We start from the raw sequence: 26868 nt of genomic DNA, 5'->3' as shown, positions 1-26868 counted from the left end.
ACTCAGTATTCTCTTTCCTCCATGCATCACTATGGTAGACAGTTAAAAAAAACAGGTAAATTAAGGCATCAAGTTAAGACTAATCTTCAAGTAAGTTTTAGGATGAGAAACTTGAAGAAAACTGATGATCAACACAGTTTGAAAAGATGTTTAGTAGTTTAATAGTACAGCCTCTTTCCTACACTCAGCCTATTTTTATAGTGACACCATGAGAACATAAGCCAGAATAGCTGAAAATATTGGAAGCCATGAATACCATGTAAAATCAATTTGACAGATCAAATGTTGGCCAGTCATAATGTGGATTTACTTCCTACTATTGCTACTATGATCAAAATTATTAGATAAAGAATAGAAATTCTAGATATCATATTCAGCCAGACAGTCGTTTATAGGAATATACTACAGTGGCCTAGAGTCTACGGATGGCTGTCTTAACAGTGAAAATATTGATGTGAAATGGATTATAAGAATATAGTGGACAGAAAAAAATTAGATAACTACAGGTAACCACAGGTGACTTGCCAGGGAAACCAAAATTCACTTAGTTTGCATAAATATTTAAAATGTGAAAAATGAGGTGTGCGAGTCTGCCCAATGGTGAATCTCAAGACCCTCCACAATATGGTGCACAGGGCCAGAATCAATGTAACCCTAAATGCATACTGTTACATTTGCTTGTGTTTGAAACCTGCCTGATAAAACAACAGAAATTGCTTTCCTGAGTTCAACAGCAATACAAACCTGCAATGATCTGCTTTTTCTTCCCTCTTTATTACAGAAAGAAGTATTTGTCCTTGCACTGAGCTTTGGGCATCCAGACTTGACCAGGACACATTGTGACAAAAGATTTTTGTCTCACTTGCCCGAAATGGCTTACCAAACCCTAAACTGGAAATCCACAGAAAAACCTTGAAAAGGGTTTAAATTTGCCAAAATTTTAAATTGCTTAATTGAATATAAAATGAGTGGTGGTAGTGTGAGGACCCTTTGACATGCTTTGACATGCTTAATTAGTTCTAAGAATAAAGCTTTAATGAAATAAAAATTAAGAATAGTTTAAATTAGAAAATACAGTAATGGCAGCTATAGTATAGGATTAGGTAATGTAGTGGGAAATCCCATAGGAATGCATTGGAGCCCACAGAAATGAATAGGGATGATGCAATCAAGGCAAAGTATTGCATCACTTCCTGTGGGGAATGACTCAGCAAAACCCCATAGGAGTACACTGTACCCCATAGAAACCAATGGGATGTCCAGACAGGAAGTAGCTAGGGCTCATCCAAAGGTCAGCTGAAAAACCCCATAAGGCTGCATTGAGTCCATAGAAGTCTATGGGACAGAGGAGGAGCTTTCTGTACAAGTGGCTAATTAGCATATGCTAATCAGTAAGTTCAACTTTCATTATAAAGAGATTGCACTACAGTATTAGGTTGTAATAAAAAAATAAATACAAAATAAGCACTGTACACTTTGTATTCTGTGTTCTAATTAAAATCAGTATATTTGAAAATGTAGAAAACATCCAAAAATATTTAAATAAATAGTATTTTATTATTGTTTAATCACTTGACAGCCCCTAACTGGTATATGTAATAAATATTGTTATAAGGTATAAAGTGAATGATCATATTGTTATATGTGATAGTTAATTGAAACAGTAATACTAGGGCTGTGTCTATTTGCCACGCTGCTTCATGTTTATACTGTAACTCTATTACCTCTATCTCTACTCTTTTACTGTAACTATTCACTTCTAAATAAGTATTTTTGTTTTTGAATAATTTATTGCTTGTTGCCTATTCTTGAGCGGAGGGCTGTATCCGTGTCCTTCAAAGGAAAGTTAGCTAGTTGTGACTTTCCTGGGAAAATCCGTTAGGGCGGGCCACAACCTTAATACCTATTAATACCAATAGATAAATTGGAAATAAAGGTTTTAAATTAAAAGCAGTGTTTCCAGGGCTGGCTCCAGGGGTTTTGCCACCCCAAGCAGCCAAAAAAAGCTGTGATCGTGATCTGTGGCAATTCAGCAGGAGGTCCTTCGCCCAAGCGGGAGTGAGGGACCCTCCACCGAATTGCCGCCGAATACCTGAACCTGCCACCCCGCTCCAGAGTGGCCACTCCAAGCACCTGCTTGCTAAGCTGGTGCCTGGAGCCAGCCCTGAGTGTTTCTAAAGTAACATCATTGGCTTAATATAATTGAATCAAAATCTTCCAGTAACAACATAGGAGAAACAAAAATGTTGTTTTCATAAATCTTCTTCTGAATCATTAACCTCGGTCTTTTGAGGTGGTCTCTTAATACCAATTATTAAATCAATAGTGAGAAGCTTTGTAAGACAATGAAGAACAGAAGCTACTAACTGATATTTACAATACACCGATTCTAGACCTTGTTGATGCATGGGCAGCTGCTGATTAGTTTGAAGTGCACTAGTGGCTTTGAAATAGACCTGAGTAAAACTGTTCTCTTTTGTTGTCCTGTAAAGGATTTTTGGAATGCTTAGCAATGCATCAGCAATTACAGTAGAAATAACAGTTATTTTTGGTTGTTGGCATTGTTTTGCATAGGAATGGAGATAATAATGTAACAGGATCTCAAAGTTACCTCCAACTGGCAAAACTGATCCTGCCTGTATGACCAAGTTGGTGTAACTTTGGACTGTGTGTTTATAACTCTTCTCATACTCAAATGGAACTATAGGATTGCCTGGTTTCCAATACTCTTGAGCAGCATTCAGCTGTTTGGACACAACTGATGTACTGGTGTTTTCTATTGCTGTCATAGCATCATTACAAATCCTGTGGTTGACGACAACTGGCTCACTATTATTCATTACCCACATTTCACTTGGATGCTTGCATTTCAGTGGTGGTTTCTGTAACTCTCTTACAGAACTACCTCTGTCAATTAGAGCTGGAAACATAAAATCACTCTCTAATTTTACAAGGGGCATGGCTAGGTCTGAAGATTTTTTCAAGTCTGTTTGATTACATGATGGATTTTCATCTACCCATGAAGAAGAGTCTATAAACTGTTTTTCTGTTTCAGCCATAGATGTTTTCAGTTGTTGGTCATTGACCTTTTCCCTATTACAAGAAATATTCTCCATTATGAATTTTTGTTGAGTAGCTGACTGTTGCCAACTACAATGTACAGTTTTTGAAGCATTATTTGTGTTTTCAGGTTGTGCTTCACATCCGTCACTCAGATCAACTTCTTTAAATAGTTGTTGTAACATTTTAAATGCTCCGTGAAAAGCAGAGGCATGCTGCTCAGTGACACCACGCACTGGTCCACAAAATATTACACAATGAGGCTCAAAAGCACATGTCCTTGTCAAACCAAGATGAACATATCTCTTGGAGCCAAGTACAAGAGGCTGACAAAATGTTGCTATCATGGTTTCAGAGATCTCACTACGTATATTGTCCTGAGTAGGTATAAAAGGTGAGATACCTGTGGTCTTGCAGAGAAGAGAGATTTCTTCTGATGATAAACACTCTACAATAGATATACCACTTATTTTTGCATAGTAAATAACTATTTCCTGTTGTTTCACACTTGACAATAATACTTTTATATTGTTGTTTTGCAAGTGCTTCATTATAGCTTCTGTTCTTTTTGTAATCCAGACTTGGGAAGCCTGATACTGAACTTCTGCATTTACAACAAATTCTAAACCAGAGGCAGAAAGAGCAGAGTCGATCGATTCCGTTACAATTAACATTCTTATGTCACCATCTGCTGGACAGTACACAGCAAAATCTCTGTGAAGAACAAGTCCCTCTAAGATCCTGGAATTTGAAACAGGAAGACCTGTTATAGCAGAATGCAATTCTACAAAATATTTATCCACCAAATCCAGCATTTCATTTTACCATTTTTGAAAGGTATACACCTGTAATAGAAATCACAACTCAATTGGGAAAGAAGCTTCTGATGACTATTTCCTATTCTTCCACAAAAGTAAGCTTCTAATATTGACTCCATTGTGTCCCTACTTATCTCTCCTTCCCAACTAGAAAAAGCAGATAGAAAATGTTTTCTTAGGTCTTGTGCCATGATGTGGTCCAATATGTGAGTCTGAAATGTCATAAGAGACTGAGATATTTGCTTCAGACTGTGACAATGTTTTTGATCTCTCTTGCTCCTTTGAATATCCTCACAAAATGGAGATCCTTCTCTTTTATCAAGAATTGCTTGAAGTCCTCTGAGTAATTTGGACAACAGGATGATAAATGTTTTAGCACCATCTCCAGTCATGCTGTGGTGACTGGAGACACAAGCTACTATCATTCTGGTAGAAAAAAAGAAAAAGTAAATTAAGGGTGGTTTTTACCAACAGATTTTAATTAATAGCTTCAATTTATTAACAGAAAAGTGTTTCAACTATTCACTTTTCAACAGGTAATACTAGCCACTCATGACTCATGCTCCGTGTTTGTCACTGAAGTTGCAGATTTCCGTGACTCTGACTTCTGCAGTGTCTCGTGTGGCTGGCTTGGGAGCCACCTGAGCAGCTCGGGCAGCCCTTGGGCCAGTTGCACCCCACCCCCTCCCGACCCCCAGCAGCAGGAGTTTGGGTGTGAGGGGCTCTGGGCGATGCTTAACTGTGGGGACTCCTCAGAAGGGCAACAGGAACTCCCCTCCCTCAGCTCCTAGCTCCAAGTGCTGCCTCTGCCCACAGGCACCACCCCTGCAGCTCCCATTGGCTGCAGTTCCCAACCCGTGGGAGCTGCAGAGAGGGGCTTGGGGACGAAGCGGAAGCAGCATGAGAAGCTAGGAGCTGGAGGTCGCTGCTTCCCAGGAGCCAGGTAGGGAACCTGCCTCTATCCCACCCCCCCGATGCCCCCAGGCCAGGCCCCCCCGAGTATCCGTGGTGTGCCCCCCCCAGTTTTAGTCAGGGGTATACAGTAAAAGTCATGGACAGGTCACGGGCTGTGATTTTTTATTTACTGTCCATGACTTAAAACGTAGTCTTACTCATGACCGACTGCAGGTTCTCCCCAGCTGTCATTTTAACAAATGGCAAGGTTTGCCCAGAGCTTGAAAGACATGCCAGACACAGAGGTAGACAAGAGGCAGGCAGGCACCAGTGACAGCAAAAGGCCACAGCATCCTAGCGAGAAGCCCAAACTCCTCCGTGTCCCCAGGTGCTGTGAAGGGCGAGGATCCTGGCCCTGGCCGATGCCGGGGGCAGGGCAGGGGACTGTATCGTCCCCATCAGCACCGGGCTCATGGAGGGGAGGGTGAAGCTGGGTGTAAAGGGGTGTAACGAAGCCCCGGGACCGCTGGCAGAAGGGGCTGTGCTGTCTCTGCCCAGGGGGAGCAGCTGCTCCATTGATTTCTCTTCTCCCGGCTGCTGCGAGGGGACAAGCCGCCGCCGCCACTCTGCCCCCTGGGAAGTCCCAGGGCTTCAGGGCCCGGCTGCGGCCCGGGAATCCGGGACCCCCACAGCGGCGCTCCGAGGCGCTCACGGCGGGGAGGGGTCGCAGCCACAAGCGACTGGCAGCCGGAGGCGGCTCCGGCAGCCCCGGGAAGGCGCGGGCCCGTAACCGGGCCGGGGTTACCTGGCCGTAGGCGGGCCTAGGTTCAGCGCCTCCAGCACTCGCCTCCCGTCCCGCGTGAGCAGCGTCTCTCCCGTAGGGCGGGTCACGAGCACCTGCCCCCCGCGCGGCCCGAGCGCGCCCCGCACCGCGCTCGCCAGCGCCTCGGCCTCCTGCACCAGCCGCCCCAAGTCTAGGGACGCCGCGGACGCCATGGAAACCGCCCGCCGCTGTGGCCCTGAGGCGCCGTGACGCCATCACGTTTGAACGCGGTAACGTGCCAGCTAAGGGGCGGGGTCAATACGGTTGGGCCGAGCCCGCGGCCGCCTTTTCCAGTTCGTGCCGCTTCTCCCAGAGGCGCGCGGGGCCGGCGACGGAGGCAGCCTCGCTCTGAGCCGAGCCGCTCGTTAGTGGCGCGTGTGGGGTGCGCGCGCCAAGGGGGAGCGCGGACCTGGCACCTGCGCTGGGCTCGCCCGCCCGCGTGCCGCCGCCTCGCGCACAGCACGTGCGAGCCCCGCGCTGGGCGCGCGCTCCTGGGGTAACGCGGCGGGGACAGCCCCTGGCGCTCTAGCCCAAGGGCGGGAGGCGAGTTTCCTTTGATAAAAAATCAGTTCCTGGCGCTGCCGGGTGTAGGGAAGATCTTGGACCAGTGAGCCACGTGCAGCCCCAAGGCTCCCGCCCCAGGGCAGCTTGAAAGCGGCCTCTACAAAGAGGAGATTTTTTTGGGGGCGCGACTCAGTGTTTGACCATTTGGCGTTGGCAAGCCAGCGATAGCAGTAGCGCCCGGTTGCCGACCCTGTTTCAGAAATACAGGACAGTGTGCGCAGGACGATGCTGTTCTTTACCTTCTCCCTGCCGGCTCGGTTCTGTCCCACCCCCTGGTGCTCAGCAGTCACTTGCAGCACAGCCATATAGGAACAGGATACATTGTGCCTTGTAGACAAGGACCATCATTAATTTCATTCTCCGTAACAGGAGCATTTTTTGCACTCTGCAGGCCTTCCCTCTTATTACAAGGCATAAGACATGCACACCCTATTGTCAGGGGTGGGCAAACTATGGCCTGGGGGCTATATCCAGCCCTTCCAGACATTTTAATCAGGCCCTTGAGCTCCCACTGGGAAGTGGTGTCAGGGGCTTTCCGTGCTCCAGCCTGGGTGCAGGGGCAGGCCTTGCCCCATGCTGTACAGCTCCCGGAAGCAGCGGCATGTCCCCCCTCTGGCTCCTACATGTAGAGGCAGCCAGGGGGCTGCACACAGTGCCCCATCCCAACTGCTGCCCCTACAGCTCCCCTTGGTCAGGAACCGCAGCCAATGGGAGCTGCAGGGGTGGCACCTGCGGACAGGGCAGCGCGTACAGCTGCCTGCAGCACCTCTGCATAGGAGTCAGAGGGGGGACATGCTGCTGTTTCTAAGAGCTGCTTGAGGTAAGTGCTGCCCAAAGCCTGCCCCCGTCCCGCATCCCTGCCCCAGCCCTGACCTCTCCCATCCTCCAAACCCCTCCATCCCAGCCCGGAGACCCTCCTGCACCAACCCCTCGGTCCCAGCTTCACCCCAGAGCCCACACCCCCAGCCAGAGCCCTTCCCAATTAACTTACTGCCAAAACTATTCAGTAGTAGAATTCAACAGTATCTCAAGATAATAGAGCTAAGTCAACTACAAACTACTCAGAAGGACACAACTAACAAATCCAATATACACACAGGAACACTCCAATATATGGCTGCAGATCAGAACTACTACAGGATTGCGGCAGGATATCTATATACATAAAGGACCACAGCTTTTGGTGCAATCTCAACCAAAACACAAGTTCCTTCTATCAAAAAGCATAGTGTTGAAAACTTACCACATCCCACTCCTGTAGAGAGAGAGAGAGAGAAAATTGAAGTGGGGGGGTTACTCCTTTTGATGGACGCCCACCCAGCAGGTTTGCTGTAAAATCCATGTCAAGGCTGAATCCCCACTCTATCACTTTGAGTACAGAAGGTGGGGGCTTGCAAGGATTTTAAAAATTAATACTTGCCACTCCAAGCTTGTATTAAGCTCCCAAGGTTACAGCTTTTCTCTGACCTTGGCTTGGTAAATGCTGCCACTACCCAAATGCAAAAAAAAAAAAAAACGGACCCAGAAAGGAGCACTTGGGAATTCCTCCATGTGGGGTACCCTCAAGCCCTTTCACCCGCCCTTTGGGGAAGAGCTGAGAAAGAAAACAAAGGAGATTAGCTGTTGCTACCATCTAATCAAATAACATGCACAAACCTCTTAGGACACCAAAAATTCAATCCTGTTCTTAAAAAAGGTAAATGTTATTAAAAACAAAAGGGAAGAAAATATATCTGGAACTTAGGCTTTTGCTGGATTTTAAAACAGCAATTTCAAAAATTTAGCACCCAAAATAGCTTTCTTGGGGGTTAGGTTAAGGTTATAAGCAAACAAAAGCATCTGGGGTTAGCACAGAGGAGTCCACAAGCCTTGCAAAATAAACCTAATCGCGTCTGCCTAAACATTCCTAATTTACTTGCATATTTGGGTGCTTAAAAGTAGTTCTAGATATGATCTGATGGTTCAAACTTTACACAGCATTCCTGCTGCCCATCTCTTCAGCCGAGCAATAACAGACAAAGGGAAAGTTTCTTTCCCAATTTTAAAGAGTTCTAGCCTTCCCATTGGCTCTTTTGGTCAGGTGCCCACCCCGCCCCCCTTTACCTGGGGGACTTTTTAACCCTTTATAGGTAAAATAAGTAGAGAACAGCTGCCAAGAGGGATTTTACAGATAACTGGTTGGCTGGGTGTCCATCAAAGGGAGCTACTCCCCGCCACCCAGTGGTGAGCTGGAGCCGGTTCCCCCAGGTTCCCAAGAACCAGTAGCTAAAATTAGACCTCCGTGGAGAACCGGTTGTTAAAGGGCCAGGGAGTGGGCAAAGAACTCTGGTCCGTGGGCTGGACCATCCTGTTGCTCCCAGGATTCCCAGGATTCCCAGCTAGGGAGGCTGATGCTCCCCCGGCCCTTCCCCCGCTTCCCCCCAGCTGCAGCAGGGCCAGCCGCCGGCACCAGCTGGGCAGCTCTGTTGAGCTCCTGAGTCATCCAGCTGCCGGCAAGGTAAGAGGGGAGGGGGCTGCAAGCTCTAGGGTTGCCTTCAGGGGACCCCCCTACACACCAGCGGAGCGCCTCTGCCAGATAAGGAAGAGACCAAGGAAGAACAAGGAGGACATATTTCGAGAGGTGCTCCAATCCTCAGAGGCCAAAAAACAAGAACACAGGGCATGGAGAGAGACTTTAAAAGAAAATTAGAAAACAGACAGGCAGGACAGAAGAGAGAGCCAGGAGTGAATTTTAATGGGCCAGGAGTGCATGATAAAAAGTGATGGAGGAGCAACCAGAGATGTTGAAGTCCCCAATCATGCTGCAGGCATAATTAATGCATGCTCGGCCCCCACTGCAACCGATACAGAACTGCTTTCCATGGCCTCCCCAACTCCTCCCACACATTTCTTGCAACTTCCTCACCCCGTTCACTCCACCCCTTCGGACAGCTTCCAAAATGATAGCTGGACTTACAGACAGCTATAAGAGCCGACACTGCCCTTCACTGTTATCTCCCTTCTCATTGAGGCTTTTGTGTGTGTTGTTCATTGGTATTTAATAAAAACATATTCTCTGAAAGATAACCAATCTTTATTTGTCTCCTAAACACGGTGGCTGCTGCCGGAATTAAGATACAGTTGCAATTTTGATCATTTGGTGACTACAAATCATGGTCAGGAATCAAAATTTTCATGAAAGGTGGCAAGTTAAAATATGGAAGTGTGCTGTATGGAAAGACACATTACTGGTGCTCATTGTCAAAATGGTGCCTCAAATCCTCCCTGATTTAAATAGTCCCCCTTGTGCCTCTCTAATGGCACTCAAAAATCAGTCACCTCCACACTCCACCCTGGGAGAAACTTTCTATCCTTAGCTTCACACATATTATGGAGCACACAGCAGGTGCTATGACCATGGGAATATTTTCCTTTTTTAGGTCTAACCTGCCATAAAGGCAGTGCCAGCATTTTACAGTCATTCTGCACCTGCTCAGCCTATTGTTGAAGGGCTTTTTGCTGCCGTTCAGGTTTCCCATGTAAGGCTTCATGACCCATCAGAGTAAGGCAGTGGTGTGCAACCTGCGGCCGGCCCATCAGGGTAATCTGCTGGCAGGCTGTGAGATAGTGTTTACATTGACCATCTGCAGCACAGCCACCCGCAGCTCCCAGTGGCCACAGTTTGCCATTCTTAGCCAATGGGAGCTGTGGGAAGTGGTGCGGGCCACAGGGATGTACTGGCCGCCACTTCCCACAGCTCCCACTGACTGGGAATGGCAAACCGTGGCCACTGGCAGCTGCGGGAGGCTGTGCCTGCAGACGGTCAATGTGAACACTCTCTCATGGCCTGCCAGTGGATTACCCTGACAGGCTGCAGATTTCCCACCACTGGAGTAAGGGGTATGCTGGGTCTCCCAAGATCACTACGGGCGTTTAGACATCCCCCACTGGAATCTTCTGGTCTGGAAAGAAAGTCCCTGCTTGCAGCTTTCTGTACAGGACTGTGTTCCTGAAGATGTGTGTGTCATGCACTTTCCTGGACCAGCCCACATTGATGTCAGTGATCAACAAGCACCTGCAATACCATAGAGAAGCACTCCTTTCTATTGATGTACTCCATCACAAGATAGTCCTGGCCAAAAATTGGGTTGTGTGTGAAATCTATCACCCCACCGCAGAAACTGAGTCGGAAGCCCACGGAATGATGGGAATAATGGGAAAGAAAAAACTGCATCATGGGACACTGAGCATGCACCTATGATGCATTGCAATCTACTCTGCCTTCCCACAACTCCTGGCCACAGAAGGTGGCAAGTAGCACAGTGGGATACATACCCACAGTGCACTGCTCTCACTGTCAATGCTAGAGCAACAACAGTGGATGTGCTCTGCCGACAGAAAGATCATTGTTTGAACATGCACAAGCGATGTAATTATACTGGTTTTTGATCATCAGCATAAAATGCGTCAACAAAACTCTGTAGTGTAGACAAGAACTTAGTCGTAAGTATGGACACTATGCTGAGGGTGGCAGGCCACAGCATTGCTTTTGCATTAGAAAGGAGACAAAGCTCTCATCAGTGACTAACTGGGAAATCCGTATGATGCCCCTGCTCCGACAGTTCTTCCAAATTATAGATTTGTTTCCAATTTTCAAATGTGTGTTGTTCCATATAGGCACATCTGCATGAAGGTGAGGATGAAATTAGATTGGATACCTCAGACCTTTTCACAGCCACCATTGTAGGCACCTTATTTTTCTCTATCAAGCAAAAAGAACACAATTTTCCACTGTCATATCTTTCTTACTGAGAACTTCCACTTGTTGCCTACTGTTCATCAGACCAGTAACACATTTTCACAACAATAAGTCAAGTTTCTAGCCATCAGCCTTTCCAAGCATGACAAAATTCTTTGTGCATCAGTTGCTCCGGGAAGAAAGAGGGGGAGAAAAAGCCCCCAATATATAAGTAACAATATATTCAAGCCATTTAGTACATGTATAAATCATCAGATGGTTATATGGTAGTCCATATAGAAATCTGTCCCCATTAGCAATCTATATGGCCACACCTGCCAAAAAAGAGGACCTGGGCAAGTTAACCACACAAAAGAGGCAGGAAATTGTGTGTCACTGTATCTAGAAGTATGTCCAATGCCATCTGTGATGGGTTCCGCCGGGGTGCTGCCTGGAACTGGGGTACTACTGAGCCCTCTGATCCACCAGCATGGGCTCCCTCTCAGACTGTGCTGCTGTGACAAGCTACAGACATGCTCCCAGTCTTACACTTCCACCAGCACACACACAAGAAGGGACACACCCAGCTGCAGTTACATGCAAGCTCTCTGACTAACCACTGCACAAACCAACAATGGAAAGGCTAAAACCAAGGTAACTCTCAGCTCCCCAGGCACGCACACCCTCTGGAGCATAAACCCAAAATTATACCATCTTGTGCTGCATAGGGAACTGTCCAGTGTAAGCTCATAGAGTTCACCCCCACCCCTCAATGTGGAGAGGAATATGCAACAGCCTCTCTGAGCTAAGATTCCCAAGCACTTCACTCGAACTCACTGATTTAGATAAAGCAAAAACGAGTTTATTAACTACAAAAAATAGATTTTAAATGATAGCAAACAGATCAAAGCAGATTACCTAGTAAATAAACAAGACACAAACTAAGTCTAAGTTAGGATATGACTTAGCAAATTCTCACCCTGGCTGATGATACAAGCAGGCTGCAGATTCTTAGGGGAATCTTAAGGGAGAAGCTGCACTTGCTTTACAGCTTGAAATCCCCAAGTCTTTCATACACAGGCTAGAAATCCCTCTAGCCTGGGTCCAGGACTTCCACCAGTTCAGTCTTTGTTTCTCAGGTGTTTCCAGGCGTCTTCTTGTGTGGGGAGGAAGAACAACAGATGGTGTCACTCCCTGCCTTATATAGATTTATCATATGGAGGGAACCCTTTGTTTCAAAACTTGGTTCTCACACTGGTTGTGGAAAAATACTGACATCCCAAGATGGAGTCCAGAATCATGTGGCCTGGTCAAATGTCCTTGTAGAGTCATAGCAGCCATTTTTTACAGGCTGTCTGGAGTGTTCTCAGGAGGGCTCACCAGGTGGGAGATAAACTTCTTCTAAGGCCTATTGTTTTCCCTAATGGTTCATTACCTTAAACAGGCCCTTCCCCACCCACTATCTAGACCTTCACACCTTCTTGTCAACTGTCTGAAATGGGCCACTCATGACCACTTCAAAAAGTTATTTTTCCTCCCTTGGTATCCTGCTATTAATTGAATTGTCTCGTTAGACTAACCTCATACTTGGTAAGGCAACTCTCATCCTTTCATTTATTTATACCTCCTTCTGTATTTTCCTGATAAAGTGGGTTCTAGCCCATGAAAGCTTATGCCCAAATAAATTTGTTAGTCTCTAAGGTGCCACAAGTACTCCTCATTGTTTTTGCTGATACAGACTAACACGGCTACCACTCTGAAAATATCTAGACCAGGGATTCTCACAAGAAATGTTTTGGTGGCCTTAGAATGTGGCCACCAACTATTGCTGGTGGCCGCAGTGACAATTTTTCCTAAAATACTTAATTAACTTTAGGAAAAACAAATAAATATGCACATACACGTGTCCAAATCATTGTAAGTTATTTATGTAGGGTTTTTTTTCAGACTCAGTAATAATTTACATTTGTCTCTGTTCTTTACTGGACCTAAACAGAAGAGAAACACAAATAAGGCGCTTTGCATGTTCTTGTCTTTTCATTGTTTCTTTTGCTTTTTTGGCTGCATGTTTTTTCCCCCCTAAGACTTGCTAGCTGGTAAGTGTTCTGCTGTGAAAAGTGATATTTGTATCACAGCAGACTTACTTAACCCCAGAAAGCCCTGACACAAATTAAGCCCTGGATGGGGAGGTGGGCAGGGAGGCAGTGGAGCCCAGCGGAGCCTGGAACCAGAGCCTGCCATCACATGGACTGAGCCTGAAGCCCTGTGGCCGAAGCCTGCCTCCCCTACCCCTGGGAAAGTGTGGGATTCACCAGCTGCCTGCACCTCCAGTGTTTGTGTCTCTGGAGGGGTCAAGGCCCAACCACTGCTGTAGGCCCTGGGCGAGGGGCCATTGCTTTGTGTCCCTGCCCCCAATCACAGCCCAGATGACTGTGGCTGCAAGAAAAGGCTCTGGTGTCCGCATTTGAGAAACACCGATCTAGACTGAAAGCATCTTGCCTAGTGGGCGTCACCCAGGTATAACTAGATTTGAAATACAGATACATAATCAAGATTCATAACTTCAGATACAAAAATGATACATGCATACAAATAGGATAATCATATTAAGCAAAAAACGTTTTCAGTGGCACCTCACATTACTTATCTTTTACAAAATGCATCATAATTATGTCATAATCATATCATAATAATATTACTATGATGAATATGGGGTGCAATGTCACACCACCCATTAATATGTTAAGACTGGAAAAACTCCCAAACAGCAACATTCAAAAATTGAATTATTGCCAGCCTAAAAGCCCATCACATCCTGACTGTTGACCTACAAGAGATACAGTTTCAGTTCCTGGACGTACTGTATGAGCCACATTTTCAAAATGTGGCCTCTATTTGTTGTTATGCTACTTGATATGTGGCTAAAACTCTTGCATATTTTTTTAAGAAGTCACATGCGTGAAGTGAATGTCCTCTGCCAGCACAGATTAGAGCACTTAAAAATGTGCATACACCACCCAGTGGAGATGGACAGAAGCTTCAAGGAGAAAATACCAGTGGGGAGACACTAGCCCTGATCTAGGACATGGAATGTCTCAGACAGGTTTTGAGGAGTTACAACCACAGAACCATCCTCCCTTTATGAGTATACAGAAGGTGGGAAGTCCCAAAACATTTTTCTGTTCTAACATGGGGTCACAGTATGGAAAAGGTTGAGAACCACAGATCTAGAATGCAGAGGATTCTACTATGGAAACAGTCAGATCAGTAGGTGAACCTGGTGGCATCCCAGAAGGCTGGACTAATGCTTTTCTCTCTTTTCCCTGAGCCTGTGGAACATAGGCACAAAATGATCATAATGCCAGGATTGAAAATGAAATAGTCATATGCTGGATAAGTGCCTCACAATGGCCAATCCAGAAAGGAGAACTAGTGTTCTTCTTGGAAGAGTTGTGTCCCTGTCGTCACAAAATGAATGCCATGGTCTCAGCTGTCTTTCGTAGTTCAAAAGTGAAAAAAGATGGTTCCCAAAGTAAGAGCAGTAACATTCAAATACCCAACTTAACTGGCATTCAGTGGTGAGAGATGCAATAAAGCAGGGTCAGATGTTGAGGGAAAGGTGGAAAGAATCAGTGGAGAGGTATCTTAAAACAATTATATGGTATTGTGATGCCATATGATTGAAATGTGACTATGTATATCATTGTTGCTACCACTGTTATACAACTGCAACAAAGTATATCATGTAAGGGGTCGATGTAAAGTTATGATTTGCCAGGTATGATTACCCTGTTTATATGCATGTATCATTTTTGTATATGAAGATATGAACATTGGCTATAGATCTGTATCCCAAATGTGTTTGTTCCTGGGGTAATACCCACCAGGTAAAATATACAATGAAGCCAGGCAGCTTTGTGTTGATGGCCCATTAAAGAAGATTAACTCTTGCAATGGGACACAGAAGAAACTCATCCAGCCCAGCAAGTCTTCCTATGGACACTTTAGAAAGAATATGGGCAACGGCTGCTCCTGAGAGTCATCAAAGCATGTAAAGGCATGTGACTTGCTCATGTGACCCTGGACTCCCTCTTGTGCCTGTAATTTTCCACAATCTGAGATTGGGAGCTTTGTTTGGGACAGTAAAATTCCATCCACATGGGATTGGGAGAAGATATAAAAGACCCTGGAAACATCTCCATTGTGTCTGAATTTCCTGCTTCATTTCTCTGAATTGGGTTTCTAACAAGGAAGCTCTAAACAATGACTGATGACCCCCAAGCTGTCTGGGTAATTTCCAGAGACACATCTGCAGACTAGCAGTTTATTCCATCACAGTTTCAAACCTGACAGAAGAATTTTGCAATTACTTGTATGTATATGATTTCCTTAACCATTTTAACTTTCCGCTTCTTTTCCTTATAAATAAATCTTTAGATTTTAGTTACTAAAGGATTGGCAGCACTCTGATTATATTTAACTCAGATCTTACCCAATACTGATCTGGCTATGTGGCTGGTCTCTTGAGATCAGTAGAACCCTTTGTTTGATTAAATTGTTTACCACTCATCATAAAGTCTTGTGTCTGGGTGGTGAAATAAATGCTGGAATGCCTGAGGAAACTGCATTTTAGACTTCATGTTAACCAGTGTGGTGAGAGAGACCTTTGTTACTGGCATGGTATATCTAATGGTAGAATAACCACCAGTCTAGGGTAAGTCTGCTCTATTTCTCAGAAGTTTCTCGGGAATCTGGCATCCTCAGCTATGTGACCCACTGAGGCACAGAGACAGTATATCATTCTATTTTGTAAATTCTCCCACATAACTTTTGTATACAAAGACAGACTATTTACACCTGACATCAAGTTTGCCAACTTCTTAATTAGCCTTAATGCTTTAACCATGATAAAATGATTTAGATTATATTTTTCTTATCTTGTGGGGCAAACGATAGGTAATGAGCTAATCCCAAATTGCTTCCCCAAGTGCCAGGAATCCTAACTACTCTTTTATCCAGCTATCAGACCCTTCATACTCTACAGTACAATTTTCCTTTATCTATACAAAAATCTGTGGTACATAAACTGAAAATGTTACAACAGTGTAAAATAAATTGAATGTCAACATAAATAACATCAGGGGACAGAGTCCTGATTGAATTACTCATTTTCATGTTTAATAAAAACTCAAACTTTAAAATGTAAATGGTTTATTCTGTGGAAGCTTCAGAGGGCTGCAGATTTTGCGCCCTTCACCAAAGTTGTGGACCAGTTTCCACAAGATACATAGGAACCTGCATACCTGTTAGGCAGTTTTAATAATCTAGTATCAGGTTAATACACAGAATCCAAGTTCAAGATGGCAGCTTGAAGGCCAGCAGAAGGTACTCAGAGTGGCCTTGAAGCATGCTGGGTGAGCTGCATACAATTCTCTGTAATTCAAGGTCTTTTAGAATGGTGATTTCTACTTATACTGCACCCATCACCATGTATTCAAGCACCTAATTAAGTTTTGTAGCAATAGGGGGATGCCAGAGTGATCCTCTTCCAGCCCTTCCTCCTAACCCCCCCACCCCCAAACAAGTGACTATGCTAGCAAAAGATAACTTAGACCTTTAGCCTGCCTTGAGAACTGTAAAGGCAGACACTTACGCCTACACTGGGACCCACTGTTTTCAAATGAATCAAGTGCAGGGGTCCACCCAAATGGAGATGATTGCAGGACTAGGTCCTAAATTTTAAAAAAAAATTGTTAGTCATTACAGTTGATATTCCTTGTGTTAGAACAGTCCAAGGCATCATCCACATTTTTCCCAAATGAGAGCTGCACTGGCAACTTACTGGAGCCTATGGTCTACATCAGTGATCCCCAACCTTTTCATCTGGCGGGCGCCAGACGAAGGACCCTGGCAGCGGTGGAGCACCCGCCGAAATGCCGCCGAATTTCTGCGGCATTTCAGCGGTGATGCCTCTCGATGACGTCACTTGTCAGCGGCAAGTGGCGTCACCGCCGAATTTCTGCGTTTCGGCGGCAACGCCTCTTGATGTCACTTGCTGCCAACAAGTGACGTCATCAAGAGGCGTTGCTGTCGAAACGCCGCAGAAATTTGGCAGCATTTCAACGGGTGTTCCACTGCCGTCCAGGACGCGGGCACATTTAGATGTCCCCGCAGGCGCCATGGCACTCACGGGCACCGCGTTGGGGACCCCTGGTCTACACTAATGTGCATAAAATGGTGTCATTTGCCCTGCCCTCATCTTACTCAGACAGTCCAGCCCAGAGACTATAGCTCCCATCATGACGGGGTCAAAATGGAGAATTGCATGTTGGATCCTGTAATCTCTGTGGGCTCTACCACTTCATTAAACATGAAGGTAGCCTTGGGGCACATTTTAAAACAATGAGCTTCACTTTTTTTTTTAGAACAAAAAGTTCAACTTTATCACCACAATATGTTTAAGCAACTTTTTTTTTGCTTCAGTTTAACTCTTTTTCTCAAATTTCCTAAAGCTCAAGGTACAGTATCAACTCAACTTTTGGTTAAAATTCACATGCTGTAAAACAAACTTTTATAAAATCCAAATTAATAGAAATTTTGGCAAGATTTTTTAATTCAAATGGAAATTTGTATTTAAATAAAGTTTGCTACTGTATTTGCAAACAAAATACGGCAGTAGGAGGACCTGAAAGTGAAAAAGACTTCAATCAATCACCACTGAATATACTGAGAAAAATGTAAAAGGGAAACAAACAGCACAAAAAATGAAGAAACCTGACATTCCGTTTTAATCATGTGAGTGGTTATTGACGAGAGAGAAAAGTATGTTTACAACATAAGATCTTTAAATTTCCCATAATACTTCAAATTAATGATTATAAAATCCCTGTTGATATTAGTATTGATACCTAATACTATTACTAGGGATACAAATATGATCACTTTCCCCAGCTGCAGCTGCCCATTTACTCAGTATTCTCTTTCCTCCATGCATCACTATGGTAGACAGTTAAAAAAAACAGGTAAATTAAGGCATCAAGTTAAGACTAATCTTCAAGTAAGTTTTAGGATGAGAAACTTGAAGAAAACTGCAAAGAATCCTGTGGCACCTTATAGACTAACATCTGATACTTGAAGAAAACTGATGATCAACACAGTTTGAAAAGATGTTTGGTAGTTTAATAGTACAGCCTCTTTCCTACACTCAGCCTATTTTTATAGTGACACCATGAGAACATAAGCCAGAATAGCTGAAAATATTGGAAGCCATGAATACCATGTAAAATCAATTTGACAGATCAAATGTTGGCCAGTCATAATGTGGATTTACTTCCTACTATTGCTACTATGATAAAAATTATTAGATAAAGAATAGAAATTCTAGATATCATATGCAGCCAGACAGTCGTTTATAGGAATATACTACAGTGGCCTAGAGTCTACGGATGGCTGTCTTAACAGTGAAAATATTGATGTGAAATGGATTATAAGAATATAGTGGACAGAAAAAAATTAGATAACTACAGGTAACCACAGGTGACTTGCCAGGGAAACCAAAATTCACTTAGTTTGCATAAATATTTAAAATGTGAAAAATGAGGTGTGCGAGTCTGCCCAATGGTGAATCTCAAGACCCTCCACAATATGGTGCACAGGGCCAGAATCAATGTAACCCTAAATGCATACTGTTACATTTGCTTGTGTTTGAAACCTGCCTGATAAAACAACAGAAATTGCTTTCCTGAGTTCAACAGCAATACAAACCCCTGCAATGATCTGCTTTTTCTTCCCTCTTTATTACAGAAAGAAGTATTTGTCCTTGCACTGAGCTTTGGGCATCCAGACTTGACCAGGACACATTGTGACAAAAGATTTTTGTCTCACTTGCCCGAAATGGCTTACCAAACCCTAAACTGGAAATCCACAGAAAAACCTTGAAAAGGGTTTAAATTTGCCAAAATTTTAAATTGCTTAATTGAATATAAAATGAGTGGTGGTAGTGTGAGGACCCTTTGACATGCTTTGACATGCTTAATTAGTTCTAAGAATAAAGCTTTAATGAAATAAAAATTAAGAATAGTTTAAATTAGAAAATACAGTAATGGCAGCTATAGTATAGGATTAGGTAATGTAGTGGGAAATCCCATAGGAATGCATTGGAGCCCACAGAAATGAATAGGGATGATGCAATCAAGGCAAAGTATTGCATCACTTCCTGTGGGGAATGACTCAGCAAAACCCCATAGGAGTACACTGTACCCCATAGAAACCAATGGGATGTCCAGACAGGAAGTAGCTAGGGCTCATCCAAAGGTCAGCTGAAAAACCCCATAAGGCTGCATTGAGTCCATAGAAGTCTATGGGACAGAGGAGGAGCTTTCTGTACAAGTGGCTAATTAGCATATGCTAATCAGTAAGTTCAACTTTCATTATAAAGAGATTGCACTACAGTATTAGGTTGTAATAAAAATAAATACAAAATAAGCACTGTACACTTTGTATTCTGTGTTCTAATTAAAATCAGTATATTTGAAAATGTAGAAAACATCCAAAAATATTTAAATAAATAGTATTTTATTATTGTTTAATCACTTGACAGCCCCTAACTGGTATATGTAATAAATATTGTTATAAGGTATAAAGTGAATGATCATATTGTTATATGTGATAGTTAATTGAAACAGTAATACTAGGGCTGTGTCTATTTGCCACGCTGCTTCATGTTTATACTGTAACTCTATTACCTCTATCTCTACTCTTTTACTGTAACTATTCACTTCTAAATAAGTATTTTTGTTTTTGAATAATTTATTGCTTGTTGCCTATTCTTGAGCGGAGGGCTGTATCCGTGTCCTTCAAAGGAAAGTTAGCTAGTTGTGACTTTCCTGGGAAAATCCGTTAGGGCAGGCCACAACCTTAATACCTATTAATACCAATAGATAAATTGGAAATAAAGGTTTTAAATTAAAAGCAGTGTTTCCAGGGCTGGCTCCAGGGGTTTTGCCACCCCAAGCAGCCAAAAAAAGCTGTGATCGTGATCTGTGGCAATTCAGCAGGAGGTCCTTCGCTCCAAGCGGGAGTGAGGGACCCTCCACCGAATTGCCGCCGAATACCTGAACCTGCCACCCCGCTCCAGAGTGGCCACTCCAAGCACCTGCTTGCTAAGCTGGTGCCTGGAGCCAGCCCTGAGTGTTTCTAAAGTAACATCATTGGCTTAATATAATTGAATCAAAATCTTCCAGTAACAACATAGGAGAAACAAAAATGTTGTTTTCATAAATCTTCTTCTGAATCATTAACCTCGGTCTTTTGAGGTGGTCTCTTAATACCAATTATTAAATCAATAGTGAGAAGCTTTGTAAGACAATGAAGAACAGAAGCTACTAACTGATATTTACAATACACCGATTCTAGACCTTGTTGATGCATGGGCAGCTGCTGATTAGTTTGAAGTGCACTAGTGGCTTTGAAATAGACCTGAGTAAAACTGTTCTCTTTTGTTGTCCTGTAAAGGATTTTTGGAATGCTTAGCAATGCATCAGCAATTACAGTAGAAATAACAGTTATTTTTGGTTGTTGGCATTGTTTTGCATAGGAATGGAGATAATAATGTAACAGGATCTCAAAGTTACCTCCAACTGGCAAAACTGATCCTGCCTGTATGACCAAGTTGGTGTAACTTTGGACTGTGTGTTTATAACTCTTCTCATACTCAAATGGAACTATAGGATTGCCTGGTTTCCAATACTCTTGAGCAGCATTCAGCTGTTTGGACACAACTGATGTACTGGTGTTTTCTATTGCTGTCATATCATTACAAATCCTGTGGTTGACGACAACTGGCTCACTATTATTCATTACCCACATTTCACTTGGATGCTTGCATTTCAGTGGTGGTTTCTGTAACTCTCTTACAGAACTACCTCTGTCAATTAGAGCTGGAAACATAAAATCACTCTCTAATTTTACAAGGGGCATGGCTAGGTCTGAAGATTTTTTCAAGTCTGTTTGATTACATGATGGATTTTCATCTACCCATGAAGAAGAGTCTATAAACTGTTTTTCTGTTTCAGCCATAGATGTTTTCAGTTGTTGGTCATTGACCTTTTCCCTATTACAAGAAATATTCTCCATTATGAATTTTTGTTGAGTAGCTGACTGTTGCCAACTACAATGTACATTTTTTGAAGCATTATTTGTGTTTTCAGGTTGTGCTTCACATCCGTCACTCAGATCAACTTCTTTAAATAGTTGTTGTAACATTTTAAATGCTCCGTGAAAAGCAGAGGCATGCTGCTCAGTGACACCACGCACTGGTCCACAAAATATTACACAATGAGGCTCAAAAGCACATGTCCTTGTCAAACCAAGATGAACATATCTCTTGGAGCCAAGTACAAGAGGCTGACAAAATGTTGCTATCATGGTTTCAGAGATCTCACTACGTATATTGTCCTGAGTAGGTATAAAAGGTGAGATACCTGTGGTCTTGCAGAGAAGAGAGATTTCTTCTGATGATAAACACTCTACAATAGATATACCACTTATTTTTGCATAGTAAATAACTATTTCCTGTTGTTTCACACTTGACAATAATACTTTTATATTGTTGTTTTGCAAGTGCTTCATTATAGCTTCTGTTCTTTTTGTAATCCAGACTTGGGAAGCCTGATACTGAACTTCTGCATTTACAACAAATTCTAAACCAGAGGCAGAAAGAGCAGAGTCGATCGATTCCGTTACAATTAACATTCTTATGTCACCATCTGCTGGACAGTACACAGCAAAATCTCTGTGAAGAACAAGTCCCTCTAAGATCCTGGAATTTGAAACAGGAAGACCTGTTATAGCAGAATGCAATTCTACAAAATATTTATCCACCAAATCCAGCATTTCATTTTTACCATTTTTGAAAGGTATACACCTGTAATAGAAATCACAACTCAATTGGGAAAGAAGCTTCTGATGACTATTTCCTATTCTTCCACAAAAGTAAGCTTCTAATATTGACTCCATTGTGTCCCTACTTATCTCTCCTTCCCAACTAGAAAAAGCAGATAGAAAATGTTTTCTTAGGTCTTGTGCCATGATGTGGTCCAATATGTGAGTCTGAAATGTCATAAGAGACTGAGATATTTGCTTCAGACTGTGACAATGTTTTTGATCTCTCTTGCTCCTTTGAATATCCTCACAAAATGGAGATCCTTCTCTTTTATCAAGAATTGCTTGAAGTCCTCTGAGTAATTTGGACAACAGGATGATAAATGTTTTAGCACCATCTCCAGTCATGCTGTGGTGACTGGAGACACAAGCTACTATCATTCTGGTAGAAAAAAAGAAAAAGTAAATTAAGGGTGGTTTTTACCAACAGATTTTAATTAATAGCTTCAATTTATTAAGAGAAAAGTGTTTCAACTATTCACTTTTCAACAGGTAATACTAGCCACTCATGACTCATGCTCCGTGTTTGTCACTGAAGTTGCAGATTTCCATGACTCTGACTTCTGCAGTGTCTCGTGTGGCTGGCTTGGGAGCCACCTGAGCAGCTCGGGCAGCCCTTGGGCCAGTTGCACCCCACCCCCTCCCGACCCCCAGCAGCAGGAGTTTGGGTGTGAGGGGCTCTGGGCGATGCTTAACTGTGGGGACTCCTCAGAAGGGCAACAGGAACTCCCCTCCCTCAGCTCCTAGCTCCACGTGCTGCCTCTGCCCACAGGCACCACCCCTGCAGCTCCCATTGGCTGCAGTTCCCAACCGTGGGAGCTGCAGAAGAGGGGCTTGGGGGCAAAGCGGAAGCAGCATGAGAAGCTAGGAGCTGGAGGTCGCTGCTTCCCAGGAGCCAGGTAGGGAACCTGCCTCTCTCCCACCCCGATGCCCCCAGGCCAGGCCCCGAGTATCCGTGGTGTGCCCCCAGTTTTAGTCAGGGGTAGACAGTAAAAGTCATGGACAGGTCACGGGCTGTGATTTTTTATTTACTGTCCATGACTTAAAACGTAGTCTTACTCATGACCGACTGCAGGTTCTCCCCAGCTGTCATTTTAACAAATGGCAAGGTTTGCCCAGAGCTTGAAAGACATGCCAGACACAGAGGTAGACAAGAGGCAGGCAGGCACCAGTGACAGCAAAAGGCCACAGCATCCTAGCGAGAAGCCCCAACTCCTCCGTGTCCCCAGGTGCTGTGAAGGGCGAGGATCCTGGCCCTGGCCGCTGCCGGGGGCAGGGGAGGGGACTGTATCGTCCCCATCAGCACCCGGCTCGTGGAGGGGAGGGTGAAGCTGGGTGTAAAGGGGTGTAACGAAGCCCCGGGGCCGCTGGCAGAAGGGGCTGTGCTGTCTCTGCCCAGGGGGAGCAGCTGCTCCACTGATCTCTCTTCTCCCGGCTGCTGCGAGGGGACAAGCCGCCGCCGCCACTCTGCCCCCTGGGAAGTCCCAGGGCTTCAGGGCCCGGCTGCGGCCCGGGAATCCGGGACCCCCACAGCGGCGCTCCGAGGCGCTCACGGCGGGGAGGGGTCGCAGCCACAAGCGACTGGCAGCCGGAGGCGGCTCCGGCAGCCCCGGGAAGGCGCGGGCCCGTAACCGGGCCGGGGTTACCTGGCCGTAGGCGGGCCTAGGTTCAGCGCCTCCAGCACTCGCCTCCCGTCCCGCGTGAGCAGCGTCTCTCCCGTAGGGCGGGTCACGAGCACCTGCCCCCCGCGCGGCCCGAGCGCGCCCCGCACCGCGCTCGCCAGCGCCTCGGCCTCCTGCACCAGCCGCCCCAAGTCCAGGGACGCCGCGGACGCCATGGAAACCGCCCGCCGCTGTGGCCTTGAGGCGCCGTGACGCCATCACGTTTGAACGCGGTAACGTGCCAGCTAAGGGGCGGGGTCAATACGGTTGGGCCGAGCCCGCGGCCGCCTTTTCCAGTTCGTGCCGCTTCTCCCAGAGGCGCGCGGGGCCGGCGACGGAGGCAGCCTCGCTCTGAGCCGAGCCGCTCGTTAGTGGCGCGTGTGGGGTGCGCGGACCTGGTACCTGCGCTGGGCCCGCCCGCCCGCCTGCCGCCGCCTCGCGCACAGCACGTGCGAGCCCCGCGCTGGGCGCGCGCTCCTGGGGTAACGCGGCGGGGACAGGCCCGGGCGCTCTAGCCCAAGGGCGGGAGGCAAGTTTCCTTTGATAAAAAATCAGTTCCTGGCGCTGCCGGGTGTAGGGAAGATCTTGGACCAGTGACCCACGTGCAGCCCCAAGGCTCCCGCCCCAGGGCAGCTTGAAAGCGGCCTCTACAAAGAGGAGATTTTTTGGGGGCGCGACTCAGTGTTTGAACATTTGGCGTTGGCAACCCAGCGATAGCAGTAGCGCGCGGTTGCCGACCCTGTTTCAGAAATACAGGACAGTGTTCGCAGGACGATGCTGTTCTTTACCTTCTCCCTGCCGGCTCGGTTCTGTCCCACCCCCTGGTGCTCAGCAGTCACTTGCAGCACAGCCATATAGGAACAGGTACATTGTGCCTTGTAGACAAGGACCATCATTAATTTCATTCTCCGTAACAGGAGCATTTTTTGCACTCTGCAGGCCTTCCCTCTTATTACAAGGCATAAGACATGCACACCCTATTGTCAGGGGTGGGCAAACTATGGCCTGGGGGCTATATCCAGCCCTTCCAGACATTTTAATCAGGCCCTTGAGCTCCCACTGGGAAGTGGTGTCAGGGGCTTTCCGTGCTCCAGCCTGGGTGCAGGGGCAGGCCTTGCCCCATGCTGTACAGCTCCCGGAAGCAGCGGCATGTCCCCCCTCTGGCTCCTACATGTAGAGGCAGCCAGGGGGCTGCACACAGTGCCCCATCCCAACTGCTGCCCCTACAGCTCCCCTTGGTCAGGAACCGCAGCCAATGGGAGCTGCAGGGGTGGCACCTGCGGACAGGGCAGCGCGTACAGCTGCCTGCAGCACCTCTGCATAGGAGTCAGAGGGGGGACATGCTGCTGTTTCTAAGAGCTGCTTGAGGTAAGTGCTGCCCAAAGCCTGCCCCCGTCCCGCATCCCTGTCCCAGCCCTGACCTCTCCCATCCTCCAAACCCCTCCATCCCAGCCCGGAGACCCTCCTGCACCAACCCCTCGGTCCCAGCTTCACCCCAGAGCCCACACCCCCAGCCAGAGCCCTTCCCAATTAACTTACTGCCAAAACTATTCAGTAGTAGAATTCAACAGCATCTCAAGATAATAGAGCTAAGTCAACTACAAACTACTCAGAAGGACACAACTAACAAATCCAATATACACACAGGAACACTCCAATATATGGCTGCAGATCAGAACGACTATAGGATTGCGGCAGGATATCTATATACATAAAGGACCACAGCTTTTGGTGCAATCTCAACCAAAACAGAAGTTCCTTCTATCAAAAAGCATAGTGTTGAAAACTTACCACATCCCACTCCTGTATAGAGAGAGAGAGAGAGAGAATTGAAGTGGGGGGTTACTCCTTTTGATGGACGCCCACCCAGCAGGTTTGCTGTAAAATCCATGTCAAGGCTGAATCCCCACTCTATCACTTTGAGTACAGAAGGTGGGGGCTTGCAAGGATTTTAAAAATTAATACTTGCCACTCCAAGCTTGTATTAAGCTCCCAAGGTTACAGCTTTTCTCTGACCTTGGCTTGGTAAATGCTGCCACTACCCAAATGCAAAAAAAAAAAAAAAAAAAAAACGGACCCAGAAAGGAGCACTTGGGAATTCCTCCATGTGGGGTACCCTCAAGCCCTTTCACCCGCCCTTTGGGGAAGAGCTGAGAAAGAAAACAAAGGAGATTAGCTGTTGCTACCATCTAATCAAATAACATGCGCAAACCTCTTAGGACACCAAAAATTCAATCCTGTTCTTAAAAAAGGTAAATGTTATTAAAAACAAAAGGGAAGAAAATACATCTGGAACTTAGGCTTTTGCTGGATTTTAAAACAGCAATTTCAAAAATTTAGCACCCAAAATAGCTTTCTTGGGGGTTAGGTTAAGGTTACAAGCAAACAAAAGCATCTGGGGTTAGCACAGAGGAGTCCACAAGCCTTGCAAAATAAACCTAATCGCGTCTGCCTAAACATTCCTAATTTACTTGCATATTTGGATGCTTAAAAGTAGTTCTAGATATGATCTGATGGTTCAAACTTTACACAGCATTCCTGCTGCCCATCTCTTCAGCCGAGCAATAACAGACAAAGGGAAAGTTTCTTTCCCAATTTTAAAGAGTTCTAGCCTTCCCATTGGCTCTTTTGGTCAGGTGCCCACCCCGCCCCCCTTTATCTGGGGGACTTTTTAACCCTTTATAGGTAAAATAAGTAGAGAACAGCTGCCAAGAGGGATTTTACAGCTAACTGGTTGGCTGGGTGTCCATCAAAGGGAGCTACTCCCTGCCACCCAGTGGTGAGCTGGAGCCGGTTCCCCCAGGTTCCCAAGAACCGGTACCTAAATTGGACCTCCGTGGAGAACAGGTTGTTAAAGGGCCAGGGAGTGGGCAAAGAACTCTGGTCCATGGGCTGGACCATCCTGTTGCTCCCAGGATTCCCAGCTAGGGAGGCTGATGCTCCCCCGGCCCTTCCCCCGCTTCCCCCCAGCTGCAGCAGGGCCAGCCGCCGGCACCAGCTGGGCAGCTCTGTTGAGCTCCTGAGTCATCCAGCTGCCGGCAAGGTAAGAGGGGAGGGGGCTGCAAGCTCTAGGGTTGCTCGGGGGGCAAGTGGGGCAATTTGCCCCAGGCCCTGCAGGGGCCCCTGGCCCCACGGGTATGTCTCCCCCTGTCCCAGCCCCTCCCCCCCCTTAAATCAAAACTTTTTATAGGGAACTGGTTGTTAAGATTTTGGCAGCTCATCACTGCCCCCACCCCCTTCATTTATCACAGTCTGAATTAAATTTTAGTTTATACTGATTTTGCTATTGTTTTTTATGTGGCCTATTGTAAAACTAGGCAAATATCTGGATGAGTTGATGTATTCCCTGGAGGACCTCTGCGTATGCCCAGGGGTACATATAACCCTGGT

The 26868-nt window shown here is 45.6% G+C and overlaps 2 protein-coding genes across 3 annotated transcripts; both read right to left on the bottom strand.

Annotated features, from left to right (window-relative positions):
* Positions 1-2071: 2071 nt before the first annotated feature.
* Positions 2072-5768, bottom strand: LOC120395702 (Bardet-Biedl syndrome 10 protein homolog). Its single transcript, XM_039520373.1, is given in 3 exon segments — positions 2072-3883; positions 3886-4304; positions 5578-5768. Coding segments are annotated over 3 exon segments (2241 nt in total). The 3' UTR covers positions 2072-2252.
* Positions 5769-12850: 7082 nt separating this feature from the next.
* On the bottom strand, positions 12851-23666 carry LOC120395987 (Bardet-Biedl syndrome 10 protein homolog). 2 transcript variants are annotated; one of them, XR_005592909.1, is made up of 3 exons: positions 23464-23666; positions 20089-22199; positions 12851-14691 (listed from the first exon to the last, which is right to left on the bottom strand). XR_005592909.1 is itself a non-coding variant. In XM_039520841.1 (2 exons), the coding sequence occupies exons 1-2, from the start codon at positions 23652-23654 to the stop codon at positions 20150-20152; spliced, it is 2241 nt and encodes a 746-aa protein (XP_039376775.1). In that variant the 5' UTR covers positions 23655-23666; the 3' UTR covers positions 19391-20149. The 2 variants fall into 2 exon arrangements, 1 of the variants encoding a protein (XP_039376775.1); XM_039520841.1 differs by lacking the exon at positions 12851-14691 and having other exon boundaries at positions 19391-22199.
* Positions 23667-26868: the final 3202 nt, after the last annotated feature.

This window comes from Mauremys reevesii, linkage group 1, assembly GCF_016161935.1.
Source record: "Mauremys reevesii isolate NIE-2019 linkage group 1, ASM1616193v1, whole genome shotgun sequence".
In the NCBI taxonomy this organism is placed as follows: domain Eukaryota; kingdom Metazoa; phylum Chordata; order Testudines; family Geoemydidae; genus Mauremys; species Mauremys reevesii.
This window is presented reverse-complemented; position numbering and strand designations above follow the sequence as displayed.

Bases quoted from the DNA above. Each gene is read 5' to 3' on its own strand.
- LOC120395987 (XM_039520841.1), bottom strand. From the start codon at position 23,654: ATGGCGTCCGCGGCGTCCCTGGACTTGGGGCGGCTGGTGCAGGAGGCC. The intron at 22,200-23,463 runs GTAACCCCGGCC...TTTTTCTACCAG, and splicing joins CTAGGCCCGCCTACGGCCAG to AATGATAGTAGCTTGTGTCT.